Genomic DNA, 16,322 nt, shown 5'->3' with positions numbered 1-16,322 from the left:
GGTATTGTAGAGGCAGGTAAACAAGGGAGTCACCTGCAAGTCTTATGGGAGGCATGAAGAAGAATGGAGATTGATGCTATATATGAGGTGCAAAGTCTATATATAGACTTTGCAGTCTAACCATTTTTCAGAACACAGAAGGATGTGGGATGTCTTAACACTGGCTGCTTTCTTGGAGCCCTGGTCTCAGTTCCACACTCAGTGGTCCGGGATTCACAAAGCAGGGCACAACCCAGTGTCCTTTCAAAGCTCCCAGGCCCTCTGAGGTTCCACTGGGGAATTTGAGTGAAGAAGATGGCACTCATGCAGAGTGAGGAGACTGCTGAACATGAGCCCCCTATTCTCATAGGCTTTTTATACCTTTTTGCCTATTTCCCTTCTGACTGATCTGGAGACTGACTGCTGGTTAAGTGCCAGCCAGGGTCAAGTAAGTGGTACAAAATGATCCCAAGACGTTCCTATTTGTTGAGAGATCTAGCAAAGTGAATGTCATTTTCTCAGGAGCATCATTTGGCAGGCCCAGGCTTCAGGCCTGTCTGCCATTTACTCTTTCTCCCTCATTAAGGTCTCTTGGACTCCAGTAATCTTTCACTCTGAGCTCTCTTCTCTATCCTGTTCCTGCCACCATATTGTATCCATAGCAATGACCCTTATATCTTGGCTCACTTTTCTTCATGGGGATACGGTAGGATTTAGAAACATGGTCTTGGATTTGGCTGGACCTGAGTTCAGACTCTGACCTGTTTATTTACTGACTACATGATCTTAGGCAGTTTTCATTAAAAAAAGTAATAATTGGGTTTATTGGTATCTTTGCATTATAATATAAACATACTTTATTATAAAAATATGGAAATGAACAAAAAGATTATTATTAGCTGCCGTATACTGAGTACCTACTGTGTGCCTACTGCTTTGTGTACACTATCTAATTCTCAGAGCAATTTTAAGGAGGTGAATGAGGCTAATGGAGGTTAAGAAACTTGCCCAGGATCACATAGCTAATAAGTAGCTTAAGTGGGATTTTTTTTTTTTTAATCAGGGTTTGGCTCTGTCACCTAGGCTGGAGTGCAGTGGCAGGACTGTGGCTCACTGCAGCCTTGACCTCCCAGGCTCATTTGATTTTCCCATCTCAGCCTCCTAAGTAGCCAGGAAGCACACCTCACCCGGCTAATTTTTGTCGCTTTTTTTTTCCTTTCTTTCTTTTTTTTTTTGAGATGGAGTCTTGCTCTGTCACCCAGGCTGGAGTGCAGAGGCACGATCTCAGTTCACTGCAACCTCTACCTCCTAGGTTCAAGCAATTCTCCTGCCTCAGCCTCCTGGGTAGGTGGGATTACAGGTGCTCACCACCACCCCTGGCTAATTTTTGTATATTTGGTAGAGATGGGGTTTCACCATGTTGGCCAGGCTTGTCTCAAACTCCTGATCTCAAGTGATCCACCTGCCTCGGCCTCCCAAAGTGTTGGGATTGCAGGTGTGAGCCACAGCACCTGGCCCTAATTTTTGTAGCTTTTTTTGTAGAGTTGAATTTCATCATGTTGCCCAGACTGGTTGTGAACTCCTGAGCTCAAGCGATCTGCCTACCTCGGCTTTCCAAAGTGAAGGGATTATAGGCATGAGCCACCATGCCCAGCTTTAAGTAGGACTTTAAATCATTTCATTTTTGACTTTAAAATTTATACATATATGCACTCCATAACCGTGTTAATGTCATAGTAAATAATCAATAAATAGTTAAGCCCGAGAGCTAGATTTAATTAAAAAAAAAAGAATCAATTATTTTGATGTATTTTTTTCTTGGCTTTTTTGGGGGTCGAAACAATTTTCTGCATATAGCTGTACTTGTGTACAATTGTTGCATACAGATTTTTATATTCTGCTGTTTTTAAATAGTGTGACACTCTAGCTATTTTGTCATGTACAGAAAATTTTGTGTAATTTCCTTTTTAATAGCTTCAATAATAGTCCATTAAGTGGACATACTTAATAATTTCCCAATCATTGGACATTTTATGTGTTTTCAATTATTCATCATCAGCAATAATGTTGAATACCTACCTTTGGATATAAAGGTTTATCCCCCTGTATTCAGAATTAGTTCTTTTTGTTTGTTTGTTTGTTTTTTGTAGAGATGGGGGTCTCACTTTTGTAGAGATGGCTCACTGTTGCCATCAGGCATTTGAGCAATCCTCCTGCCTTGGCCTCCCAAAGTGTTGAGATTACAGGTATTTTCCACCATGACCATCCCATGATTAGGTTTTAGGTATGGTTTCCCAGATACGAATTTACAATGTAAAAGGGTATAGATAATTTTAAGCTGTTTGATCCACATTTGTCAATTTTTACAATTGTTTGGAAGACAGTGCATAACACTGTAATTTATATGACCTTGCTAAATTAAACCTCAGTTTTCTCATCACTGAAATTGTAATGATGAATAATAAAACACTTGAGAAGCATCTACCATATTGCTTTTCCCATCTCACTTTTCCGAATGTTTTGTAATTTCTTTGAAATTTTCCAAGGATAATGTTCTCTTGCTGTGGTCTTTTTTTAAAAAGAAAATTCTTGGATTGGTAAACATTATTGAGGAATTTTGCAGTAAGTTTTATAAGCCCTGCTTTGTGGTGGTGTTGCGGCAGGGGATGTTGCTATTATTGATGATGGTGTTGTTGTTTGTTATGGTTATGCAGGGCTGTTTTCTTCCATTTCTTAGCCAATTTTCTTAGTCCTCAGTCCTAGTATCTGAAGAGAGGGCAAAAGGACTCTAATGACTTTGGCTCCTTAATGACTATTCTCTACCACACTCTGTAATGGACAGTCTGATCTCCTCACTAAAGCTTTTATTGCCTTCCCATTAATTCTACAGAGCCGTCTGCAGGGTTAGTTTTTAGAAGATGCTGTAATTAATTATCCATGATATTTGGTTAAAAATAGATCTGTAAGAGGCTTTATAGGACCTCAAGATTCTGAGTCAGAAATAACCCTTGTCCAAACCTTCCGCTTTTGCCTTTTTCTTTTGTCTTTTTTTTCTTTTTCTTTTTCTTTTTGAGATGAAGTTTCACTCTTGTCCCCCAGGCTGGAGTGCAGTGGCACGATCTTGGCTCACTGCAACCTCTGCCTCCTGGGTTCAAGCAATTCTCCTGCCTCAGCCTCCCGAGTAGCTGGGATTACAGGTGTCCGCTTCCACGCTCGGCTAATTTTTGTATTTTTAGTAGAGACGGGGGTCTCACGATGTTGGCCAGGCTGGTCTTGAACGTCTGACCTCAGGTGATCCATCCTCCTTGGCCTCCCAAAGTGCTGGGATTACAGGTGTGAGCCACTGAGCCTGGTTCTGCTTTTGCCCTTTTCTTGATTTGCTATAGATATGACCAAGGGAGAGTGAATATGAGGATATTTGGAGAAGAAAACACCATTTGTGGGGCCAGTTGGAGGGACAGTGAAAACAATGTGACATAGTGCTTTCACTGTGACTGGGGACTGTAGATAGAGCATTGAAATGGGGTCCTCTTTTGACTGTTCAGCTAGCTGTGTGACCTTGAACAAGTCAGTTCCAATCTCTGGGCCTCAGTTTTCTCAGGAATAAAATGACATAGTTGGACTAAGATAGATGATCTGTAAAAGTCTTAACCTTTTTAGAAAGCAAGTGATTACAATCTTAGAATCAAGAGGCTATCTTGACTTTGCTACATGCTTCTTGCCCTGTGCCACATATTTCTCTAGGCATTTGCAGTCTTCTGATCAAGCAATAAATGTACTCATAGGGCTTTTTCAGGCCAGATATTCAGCAATGAGGTTTTTCTTGACTCAGCAACTTAATTTTAAAGTGATTTAACAATTACTGAAGCTGTATGTTAATTGAAAGTAAGGATCAAGAAGCTCTGACCAGGTTACCACGGTGGGAATGGTTGAAAAATGACCTCCAAAAATTCGATCTTTCATAAAAGCAGCAAAAACACTGGCAGAAATGTCCAAAATCAACTTTTTTAAAACTCCAAAAATGAACCAAAATTTTGCAACAAAACAGTGCATGTTTATTAAATAAAAATGGCTGAATAGTTGAAAAAACACTGAGCTCTATGACATTTTAATTTGCCATGTTCCTATTCCTTTCTGCAGTTCCATAGTAGCTTTGAAAACTAACGTCTGTATAATCATGCAGTGTGTGCAAACCACCATTCTAGCAGCCATGGGTGAGGGTAGAATGGGTGTGAAGTTACTCAAAATTTGAGAAATATCACTCACAGGGCTTATGTTATTTGAGTTGACTCAGAGTTTACTCTTTCAATGGTTGTTGTTGTTGTTTTACTAGCGCATTTTCTTTCTTTTGTGCATTTTTTTTTTTTTTTTTGAGACAGAACTCCTGACCTCAAGCAATCCTCCTGCCTTGGCCTCTGAGATTAAAGGCATGAGTCACTGCAACCCACTTGTGATTGTTTTGTTTTGTTTTTTTTTTAATTTCTTTTCTTTTCCTTCCTTCCTTCTTCCTTTCTTTCTTCTTTCTTTTCCCCTTCCCTTCTCTTTTCTTTTCTCCCTTCCCTTCCCTCCTTCCTTCTTTCCTTCCTTCCCTTCCCCTTCTCCTCCCTCCCTCCCTTTTCTTTCTTTCTTCCTTCCTTCCTTCCTTCCTTTCTCTCTCTCTTTCTTTTTTTTCTTCCTTTCTTTTTCTTTCTCCTTCCTTCCTTCCTTTCTTCCTTTCTTAATTTCTTTTCCTTCCTTCCTGCCTTCCTTCCTTCTTTCTCTCTCTCTCTTTCTCTCTCTCTCATCCAGGCTGTAGTGCAGTAGTGGCATCTTGGCTTACTGAAGCCTCTGCCTCCCGATTTCAAGCAATATTCCTGCCTCAGCCTCCTGAGTAGCTGGAATTACAGGCACCTGCCACCATGCCCAGCTAATTTTTGTATTTTTAGTAGAGACAAGTTTCTCCACGTTGGCCAGGCTGGTCTCAAACTTCTGGTCTCAAGCAGTCCACCTGCCTGAGCCTCCCAGAGTACTAGGATTACAGGTGTGAGCCACCACACCTGCCCCTAGGGCATTTTCTAAAACCATTCAGTGGCAGTTGTTTAGTACTACAGTTTCCACAGACAACAAAAAGAATAAAGTAGCAAATAAGAAGCTGAACAATAAACCAAACAGGACAAAATGGAGAATGAATTATCCTTGGAGAGCTTTGAAGAGCTGTGAGATATTCCTGGAAATCTAGGAGTCATGCACATGAGAGGGGCTTTGTACATACCCAGCGTTTGTATCTGTCTAGAAGAAAGACTTGAGACATCTAATCTCCCACTTCTGGCTGACCTTCAGCTCTTTGCAAGGAGGAGTGAAGGCTAAGGCACAGTTGTAAACTGTCTGGCTGAATGTTGAAGGCACACCCCACAATACACAGAGAGCCCTTCAGCAAAGGCTTGGAGATATTTGTTCAAACCATTTAAAGAAATCTCTGTCCAATCACTTGTTGACCGGTAAGCTTACTGACCAGAGACTTTAGTGGTTTCATATGACAAAGAATGCAGACTATAGAATGAGTCCATGAAGCCAATGTAACAACCAGCAACCACAAGAACAACAAGCTCTGGGGAAATAGAGGAGTTCTGATTTCCAAAGTTGCCACACTATTTAGAATGTTAACTTTTAAAAAATTATGAGACATGCAAAGAAATAGTAAAATATGACCCTTGAACAAGGGAAAAAAAGCAATTAATAGAACCTGTCCCCGAGGAAGCCCTTACATTAGATTTTCTAGACAAAGAGTTTCAATTACCTATTTAAATATATTTAAATTAATAAATGAGACCATGTCTAAAGAACTTAAGAAATGAATGAGAACAGTGTCTCACAAAATAGACAATATCAATAAAGAGATAGATTTTTTTTTTAAAGGAATCAACTGAAACTTGCAGTTGGAAGTTGCAGTATAATAACTGAAATGAAAAACTTACTACTGGGGGTTCAGCATCATATTGTACTGGGAAAATAAATGATCAGCAAATTTAAAGACAAGTGAATTGAGATCATTCAATCTGAGGGAAATAAAGAATAATGATTGAGAAAAATGAACAGAACCTCAGATACCTGTGGGATATCATCAAGCATAAGAGCATATACAGAATGAGAACCTCAGAAGAAGAGAGTGAGACAGGAAAGAAAGAATATTTGAAGAAATAATGGCCAAGAAATTGGCAAATTTGGTGAAAAACATGAATCTGCACATCCAACAAGTTAAATTTAGAGATACATGCCTAACCATATGATAGTCTAATGAAAGAAAATAACAGAGATAATCTTGTAAAAAATAAGAGAAAAATGAAAGAATAGAAACGAATGAAAACAGTCACAACATACTAAATCTTATGGGATGCTGCTAAAACAGTGTTTGGAAGGAAATTTGTAGCTTCAAATTCCTATGTTAAAAAAGAACAAAGATATCAAATCAATAACCAAACTTTCCAACTTAAGACACTTGAAAAACAAGAGCAAACTAAAGAAACAAAAGTAAAGAAATAATAAAGACTAAAGAGGAAATAAATGAAATGGAGAACAGAAAAAGAATATAATAATAAGGCAGCCTTGTCAAAATAACAAGACAATCATTGAAACCAAACATCTGTTCTTCATAAAGTTAAACAAAATTGACAAACCCTTAGCTAGACTGACCGTGAGACTACTTCAATTACTAAAATCAGGAATGAAATACGGGACATTACTACTAATCCTAGAGAAATAAAACTGATTATAAGGAAATACTAAATATAGTTGACCCTCAAACAATATGGGTTCAAAACGCAGAGGTCCAGTTACAGGCAGACTTTTTCTCTTTGATTTGGATAGAAAAATACAGTATTTGTGGGATGTGAAATTCACACACATGGAGGGCCAACTTTTCATATGTACGTACATTCACATAAAACTTGTTCACAAATGTTCATGGTTGCATAAACCAGATTCAGAGGTCACATGTGTTTCCATTTATGAGAAATGTCTAGAGTAGGCAAGTTCATGGAAATAGAAAATAGATTAGTGGTTATCTGGGTGTTGGGAGGAAGTGGTAATGGGGTGTAATGCTAATGGGGTTTGGGTTTCTTTTGGGGGTGATGAAAATGTTCTGCAACTGTGCAGTGGTGATAGTTGCACAACTTTGTGAATATACTAAAAGCCCGAATTGTACACTTTAAAATGGTGCATTTTATTATGTCTCAGTCCGTTTGTGTCACCATAAAGGAATACCCAATGCTAGGTGATTTATGAAGAAGAGAGGTTTATTTGGCTCATGGTTCTGCAGGCTGTATAGGAAGCATGGCATCAGCATCTGCTTCTGGTGAGCACCTCAGGAAGCTTCCAGTGGTGGCAGAAGAAGAAAGGGAGTCAGTGTGTCACACCTCACCTCCAACATTGGGGATCAAATTTCAACATGAGATTCTGAGGAGATAGATACCCAAACTATATTATATGGTGATATCAATTCAGTGATAATAATAAGCACCTAATAAAGATATTGTCACAATTAAACCCTCAAGCAGAAGGCTTGGCACATTTAATGTCCATGAAATTTAGTCTTTTCCTTTAAATGTTTGAATATGATATTTGTCACATTTCCTTTAGAGGTAAACTGATCGTGTCTGGAAAAATGCCAATTAAAATCTCTGACTCTTTTCTTAGCATAAAGTATTTGGGGACAGAAGGTCAATAAACATTTCCATTTTTTCCTATTTACTCTTTCTGAGTATGGTGTTTATCTTTTCTATGCTACGGTTGAGCTCTGAATGAATTTAGTGTTTTCAAAGGTGATCTCCCTGGGTATTTGCAGCAACTTAATCCTCAGAAGAAGAAAGAAATGTCATTGCCTTGCATCCTGTGTTGACCCCTAAATTCATTTCCTTGACACCAGGAATGCTGGACTTGTTCAGTTGTTTTAAGGAGGAAACTCAATTTTTGATTAAAAATATTAGTATAGACAAATTTGTTTTTCCAGGCTTTCATTCAGATGCCAGTCGAGAATATACTTCCTGCTTCTGGAGAGAAGTTGAGGAATTTGAATAGGCACTAAAGACTATTTAGCTTAACTTACTTTTTTTTTGTATATAAAGACATTGAATTTCTGAGAAAGGAAGTGATTTGCCCAGTCATCCTGCCAGTAAGTGGCACAATTGGCACTAGAAGAGTAGAAAGTTTGGGAGGGTGGAAAGGGTAATGTTTATTATTTACTTTGTGTTGACACTACATTTACCATCCAATTTAGTTTTTACAGCAATGGTCTCTGGTTGGTCAGTAGTGGAACAGGGATCCAAACTCGTTTCAGGGTTCCATAGCTGCCAATTAATTACACAGCAAACCTCTTGCCCCTTCCCTAATCTTTTAGCTTGTCTATGAAATAAGAGAAATTCTAGCTACTCCTGAGTGGCTGTAAGGATTAAATAAAATATTAAAGTGTATGGGGATTGATAAAAGAGGAAAGAAAAGAAAAGAAACATTCAACAGGTGCTGAACACCTGCTTTTGTCCTCCGATTTGACACCTTCCTCTAGTGGCCATGTGGGCATAGGGCACTGGTCCCTACTTCCTGTTGCACAGATCTCTATCCATTTGTCTATCAAGCACCATGATTAATTTGTTTTACATTTGATTCTCTCCTTCCAGCTGAATCCTTCAAGGAATTTGCTGAATTGCTCAACGAGGTAGAAAATGAGAGGATGATGATGGTAAGTCACTAACACTGTCACTGAAGCTGAGTTCATGGGTGATATAGGGGATTTTTCCTTTCCTTTATGCTTGGATTGATCCTATACTATTTTGATTTCTGTCAGATAGCTTCTTGGTGCTGTAAAAATAGTTAGGTAATAGATCTGGTTATTATGTCTCAAGCTTCCACCCTGAGAGTTTGGCATTAGATAGAGGGAAATTAACGTGCAAATCCCATCTGTATTCATTTCAGTGAAAAATAATTTCAGTGGATATTAAACTGGGCCTTTGAACATGTTGACAGAAATTGAGGTCTTTAGTGTTTTTAGCCAAATTATCCATTTGTTAATCTTTAATTTGTAGAGTAGTTTTACTTTTATAGAGAAAATCAGTAGAAAATAAAGATAGAACTCATATACCACCTTTCTCTCTCCCATTCAGTTTTCCCTATTATTAAACATCATGTGAATGTGATACATTTGTTATAATTGATGAGCCAATATTGAAACAATATTATTAACTAAAGTTCATAGTTTACATTAGGATTTACTCTTGGTATTGTACGTTTTATGGATTTGACAAATATATAATGACATGTATCCACCATTACAGTGTCACCATACAGAATAGATTCATGGCCGTGAACATTTCTTTTGTCCAATCTATTCATCCTTCTCTTCCTTCTCCAGTCCTGAAACCCTGACAACCACTGATCTTTCTTTTTATTGTGTTTTGCCTTTTCCAGAATGTTTATAGTAGATATCAAACAGTATGTAGCCATTTCAGATTGGCGTATTTGACTTAGCAATATGCATTTTATTTTCCTGTCATTTATTTTTATCATTAAATAATATCCCATTGTATGATTTACCACAGTTTATCCACTCACCTACTGAGGGACATCTTGGTTATTTTGGCAATTATAAGGAAAACTATTATAAACAGTTGTATGTAGGTTTTTGTGTTGATACAAATTTCCAACTGATTTGGTTAAATAATAAGGAGTGTAATTGCTGGAGTGTAAATTGTCAGGGTATGTTTAATTTTGTAAGAAATTGCCAACCAACTTCCAAAATAGCTGTGCCATTTCGCATAACCAGCAATGAATCAGAGATCCTATTGCTCCATGTCCTCGCCAGCTCCATGTTCTTACCAGCATTTGCTGTTGTCAGTGTTCTGGATTTTAGCCATTCTCATGGATGTGTAGTGGTATCTCATTACTGTTGTAATTTGCAACTCCCTAATTACATATTATGCAGAGCATCTTTCCATATGCTTAACTGCCATCGGTATATCCTTTCTGGTGAGGTATTTGTTCAGTTCTTTTGCCTATTATTAAATTGATTTTCTTTTGTTAAGTTTTAAGAGTTCTTTGTATATTTTAGATTCCAGACCTTTATCCAATAGGCATTTGCAAAGATTTTCTCCTCGTCTGTGGCTTGTCTTTTTATTTTCTTAATAGTCTCTTTTGCATTGCATAGGTTTTTAATTTTAATGAAGTCCAACTTACACATTTTTGCTTTAATGGATCATACTTTTGGTGTTATATCTAAAAAGTCTTTTCCAAATCCAAGGTCACCCAGATTTTCTCCTATGTTATATTTTTGGAATTTTATAGCTTTTTGTTTTACATTTAGGTCAATGATTCATTTTGAATTAATTTTTATGAAGGATATAAAGTCTGTGTCTAGATTCACTGTTTTGCATGTGGATATCCAGTTGCTCCAACACTATTTTTTGAAAATACTATTCTTTCTCCTTGAATTACCTTTTGTCCTTTATCAAAGATCACTTGACTATATTTATATGGGTCTGTATCTGGGCTCTCTATTTCTGTTGCATTGATCTATTTATCTATTCTTTCACAAATACCACACTATCTTCATTACTTTAGCGTGGTAGTAATTGCACTGTAGTAAAAAGCATTGAAGTCAGGTATAAGCTTAAGAATCAGTTTGTTCATATCCACAAAATAACTTGCTGGGATTTTGATTGGGATTGCTTTTAAGATCCTAGAGATATCTTTTTGATTTTGATTAGGATTTGCTTTTAAGCTACCAGGGAAAAACTGATATCTTAAAAATATTGACTTTTCCTAATTATAAACGTGGGTTATCTCTCCATTTATTTATATCTTTTTTGATTTCTTTCATCAGAGTTTTGTAGTTTCCTTATATAGATATTTTATGTATTTTGCTAGATTTCTACTTGTTTCATTTTTATGAAGTCTAATTATTTTAACAGCCTAAAAGTAATCTTTTTGTGTGGTCCTTAGACCGGCAGTACCATCATGACCAGCACCAGCAGAAAATTATTGGAAATACTGGTCCTTGTACCCATCCCAGACTTATTGGGGACTTAAATGTTGAAATGTATGCGTTGATCAATATTCATTTTTATTAGGGGCATGATGGTAAGATGGGAATTCTGTTTTACTTTTCTCCATCAGATGACTTTTTATGGGCTTCTCAGTTTTGTTAAAGCTATTTATTCCAACAGCCAGAACTAATTTACCTATAAAATCCCTTTCCTTTCAACAGTGTGGTACTGACTTCTCAAAATACTGCTCATAGAATCTAGACTCCCAGAGAAGTAGGATTGAAGGCAGGACTTGGAGGTAGGGGTATTAGAGAATTAAGGCTCTAATTCTGGATCTGACACTAACTTGTTGACTTCAGGTTTACTACTTCATCTTTCTGGGCTCCTTTTTCTTATTTGTAGAGTGAGGAAAATAATCCCCATCTCTTATGGTTGTTTAAAGTGCTCCAAATAACATAGTAAACATGGACGTGTTTTATAAGGGGAAAATACTGATTATGTAAGCATGGTTTTTAGTTATCTTTAGTTACTCACAAGATTCTGCTTGTGGAAATATGATTTGGGAATTTTCTTAGTTTAAAATATTTGCTTTTAAATGTACTAAGAAGAGACCAATATGTGTGGTTTCCCTGGACCCTCTTAGATGGCCCCCTTGCTAATACACAGTCTACTAAATGTTCTTCTCTGCCCACAGGGTTTATGGACTGCTGCCTATGTTGTTTTCAAAGGCATTTGCCCCCATTTCATTCAGATAGCACTAGAAAGCTCAGCTGTACTTCTCTTTAGCCCTAGTTGTTTCTCCATCTCTTTTATTTACCCAATAACAAAGCCCTCACATATTGAAGTAGTATTCATCTTTTGAGATGTTGTTTTTCTCACCCTTCCTGCTGATACTTTGCCACATGACCGACTCATTTTCTTCTGTCTTTAATTATGTTGTGCCGTTTTGTCCCAACAACTTTTCAATCGTATATTGAGTGTTTGCTCCCTATTTCCCACTTAATTCCAGGAATGCTGAGATGGTTAGGCTTAATGAGTGTCTTTCACCCCATGCCAGGAATTCATTGCTTGATTATAACTTTTCCATTTCCTGGCTTTGTAGCAAAAGGGACCTCTCTACCCCAGTCTGGATAATTTAGTGGGTCTTATATTGCATTTTATCCTTTGTAAAAGAAGAGTCCAAAGTAAGCTTTAGAATAACAGTAAGAAAGTTCACAGCGCTCAAGCATGGAAATTGCCTGTGTCTGGTCATCTCCATAAATGAATATAAATTGGGGAAGGAATTATGATGGGAAGAAGTGAGGAAGGGCATCCCTGTGATGTTCTCAAAAGTATACTGTTGGGGCTGGGTGCGGTGGCTCACGCTTTTAATCCTAGCTCTTTGGGAGGCTGAGGCAGGCAGATCGCTTGAGGCCAGGAGTTCAAGAGCAGCCTGGTCAACATGGTGAAACCTCGTCTCTACTAAAAATACAAAAATTAGCTGGGCGTTATCGTGCATCTGTAGTCCCAGCTACTTGGGAGGCTGAGGTGGGAGGATCACCTGAACCTGAGGAGGTCAAGGCTGCAGTGAGCCATGATCATGCCACTGTACTACAGCCTGGGTGAGTAAGGCCCTGCCAAAAAAAACAAAACAAAACAAAAAAAAAGAGCGGGGGAGGGCCTTGAAAAGTCTGAATTGCACACTTCTTATATGATTATGAAGCTTGCCTAGATTCCTTTCTGACTCTGAAGGGGCCTCTGTTGGCAATGTGCAAGGTCTGTTTTTGAAGACTGCCAAAAGTGACCTAAAGAGGCCCCCATAATATTTCAGCCTGTCTTTAGTGCTCTTTTTTAAAAAAAAAATTTTAATTTTATTTTTTGTGACGGAGTCTCCCTCTGTTGCCCAGGCTGGAGTGCAGTGGCATGATTTCGGCTCACTGCAGCCTCCGCCTCCTGGGTTCAAGTGATTCTCCTGCCTCAGCCTCCTGAGTAGCTGGGACTACAGGCACCCACCACCATGCCCAGCTAATTTTTGTATTTTTAGTAGAGATGGGGTTTTGCCATGTTGGCCAGGCTAGCCTGGAACTCCTGGCCTCAGCTGATCCACCCGCCTTGGCCTCCCAAAGTGCTGGGATTACAGGCGCAAGCCACTGCGCCTGGCCCAGTGCTCTCTTTTGATATTTCATTTACCATCAAAGATTCCTGAGCAGTCCTGCAATACTGGACTGAATATCATCTCTATTCTGCTCAACACCTTGTTCAATGTTACTTTGGCCTTTATTCAATAGGATTCTGATGATAGAAACTCACTAATGAGTTTAGGATGTCACTCCTTATGGTGAAGATTCTACCTGAGGTAGCAGGTGGGAGTTTTTGTCCCCAGTGAGCTCACACAATGAATGCAGTGATTAGAAAAGAGATTAAAGGCCAAATTTACTTCAAAGGGGAGTCATTGCTAGAGTTCTAAGGGGTTTAAGAATAAAATAGAGTGAAAAAGAAAAAAGAGGAAATCCTCAATGTGACTTTTTTCTACATTCCTAAGTCTCTATTCTGACAAGAAAATAGTATAATAACCAATGAGTGTCATAGAGAGGAAAAGATTCAGAGTATCTGTTTGTGCTGTAGGAGACTGGGAGCAGTGTTGCCAAAGTGATTAAGGGAAAATGATGTCCTGCAATTCTAGTAGACCATGGACTATTTTTCAGACTGAACTGGGGTCAAACATGTAAAAGTCAGTGGCCTTATGGACCCTGTGTGAGAAGTTGCTGACACACTTGCTTATGCAGGACAATCCCCTTTGGAGCATGAAAAGCCAGCAACTCTGCCATCCTGGGGGTTCCTGAATATGCAAGGGCCCAGCTCCATACAGTGCTTTAGAAAGTAGTATGTACACTTCTTATTCAAAGGCAAACTTCCTCAATGTTTCACAGTTGGCCACTTCTTAGGTATTACATTTATTTATTTATTTATTTGTTTTTGAGACTGAGTCTTACTCTGTCACCCAGGCTGGAGAGCAGTGGCACAGTCTTGGCTCACTGCAACCTCCGCCTCCTGGGTTCAAGTGATTCTCCTGCCTCAGCCTCCCGAGTAGCTGGGATTACAGGCATGTGCCACCTCGCCTGGCTAGTTTTTTGTATTTGTAGCAGAGACGGGGTTTCACCATTTTGACCAGGCTGGTCTCGAACCCCTGACCTTAGGTGATTCACCCGCCTCGGCTTCCCAAAGTACTAGGATTACAGGTGTGAGCCACTGCACCTGGCCCGTATTACATTTTTTTAAACTGCAAATTGTCTTTCTAATTATCTATTGCTTCATAACAACTTTTTCTAATATTAGTGGCTGAAACCAGGGTCCCCAACCCCTAGGCTGCAGGGCACCAGTCTATGGCCTGTTAGGGGCCTGGCCACACAGCAGGAGGTGAGCAGCAGGATAGGGAGCATTACTGCTTGAGCTCTGCCTGCTATCAGATCAGTGGCAGCATTAGATTCTCATAGGAGCAAACCCTGTTGTGAACTGGGCATGCAGGATCTAGGTTGCATGCTGTTTATGACAATCTAATGCCTGATGATCTGAGGTTGAATAGTTTCATCCTGAAACCATCTCCACCTCCCCCTACCCTGGGTCCATTGAAAAATTGTCTTCCATGATTCTGGTCCCTGGTGCCAAAAAGGTTGCAGATTACTGGCTTAAACTAAAACTAATTATTTGTAATTATTTTGTGGGTTAGGCATTCAGACGGGTCAGCTGGGCGATTCTTCTGCTCCAAATGATGGCATTTACCTGGCAGATGAGTTGATATGGAGGGTCCAAAATGGTTTTCCTAATGTTTGGCACCTTCCAGTGGGGATGGCAGGAAGGGCGGATTCAGCTGGTATGAGACATTGACTAGAATTTGGCCTCTTCTGTTTGGTAATCTCAGGGTAATTAAACTTCTTATGTACTGTCTCAAGGCTCCTAGTGGGAGTATTCCAAGAGAACTGGGAGAGAACTGGTGCTGGCCTTTTATGACCTAGCTTCAAATGTCACAGAGTGTTACTTCTGGAGTACTCTATTTGTTCAAAATATTAACAAGCCCACTCACATTCAAGGTAGAGGGGACATAGACCTCACCTCTCAATGGAAGGTATGTCAGAGTTTGTGGCCATGTTTTAAAGCTTCCACAATAGTAAAGGAGAAAAATGACTTTCTGTACTGGGCCTATGACACCAATAACTTAATTTGTGGGTATTTTTAGTAGAAGAAGTCTTATTTTCAATTAAGGAGAGTCACTGGTGTAATTTTTTTTGATACCATAATTGTTAGTGGAGCTTTGATTTCCTAAGCAACCAAAATGAATCTTTCTATGAATCAGACCTGCATAGAGAAGTCTTTACTAGGGGCTCTTGCAGGGTGGAATTTATAGACTTTCCTGCCTTTGGCAAATGAGCACACTCAGAGATAAAGAGAATGTTAAGTGTCGTACTGGGAGGTAGGTTATAGTACGATTAGGACTCAATGGGGTTTCATAGATCCAGTAGAAGAGAAGAGATGTGATGAGGATCAGACAGGGTCTGGAAATGTTAGCAGGCAAAAGGTCTGATTTTGTAAAAATCAGCAAACTTTGGGAAGGGTTTCATGATTTTTTAAGTCTAGGCTTGTAGCAAACAAGTTTTAGAAAGCCAACTATAAAAGCACTGGTGATCAGGAGACATAGAGAATGACTCTGTTCTCAAGGAAAACATTTTTTTTCTTGCCTAGTTTTATATTTTTTTTTGCTGGGTGCTGGCTGTCCTGGATGATAGCATTAGGAGCTGCAGTAGATCAGAATGTCAGGGTTCACCAGGATGTTCTCATACAAAGGCTGGCAGTGCCATTTTAGGAGTTTGCCCATTTGGTTGAACCTTGAATCACACCTATACACAGAACAAGAGGCCCAAATTACCTGAAAGACACGTATAACCTATGCACTAATGCCCCACAACTTTCCACACTTTTGGGGAGGTAGGTTAAAAATTGCTTCTTAGATTGGAGAACTCAGATCTTGTCAAAACTGGCTTTTTCCTCTGTTGTCTATTTTTGTTATGAAGATATATCTTGTCTTACTGACACCTATGTCTCATATGACAAGGAAACTTGTCTTTTAGTTTTCTGTCTTGTAATTAATAAAAATTAATGCAATGATTCCCAAAATGCAGCCCTTTAGATGCCTTCTCTAGGGTCTTCCATTTTAGTGATTCTAACTCTCACCATGGAGGCACAAACCCCACTTGTTGCCTTGAACATACACAATCTCATAAGGGGTTTATATGAAGAAAAAGCTTTGTATACCTTTACCTGCCCAAAGAACAAGGGGTCTTCTTTGATTTTGATGTTTTC

At 38.9% G+C, this 16,322-nt stretch overlaps 1 protein-coding gene across 6 annotated transcripts in view; it reads left to right on the top strand.

Annotated features, from left to right (window-relative positions):
• The window catches only part of OPHN1 (oligophrenin 1), a 387,278-nt gene that overhangs the window by 138,263 nt on the left and 232,693 nt on the right, over window positions 1-16,322 (top strand). For all 6 annotated transcript variants that reach the window (XM_054676181.2, XM_009439212.5, XM_009439209.5 and 3 more), the window contains 1 exon segment: window positions 8,628-8,689. In XM_054676181.2, the coding sequence (XP_054532156.1) occupies window positions 8,628-8,689 (62 nt within the window).

Source organism: Pan troglodytes, chromosome X (assembly GCF_028858775.2).
Source record: "Pan troglodytes isolate AG18354 chromosome X, NHGRI_mPanTro3-v2.0_pri, whole genome shotgun sequence".
In the NCBI taxonomy this organism is placed as follows: domain Eukaryota; kingdom Metazoa; phylum Chordata; class Mammalia; order Primates; family Hominidae; genus Pan; species Pan troglodytes.
The sequence above is the reverse complement of the archived record's forward strand: the minus strand, read 5'-3'. Positions and strand labels throughout refer to the sequence as shown.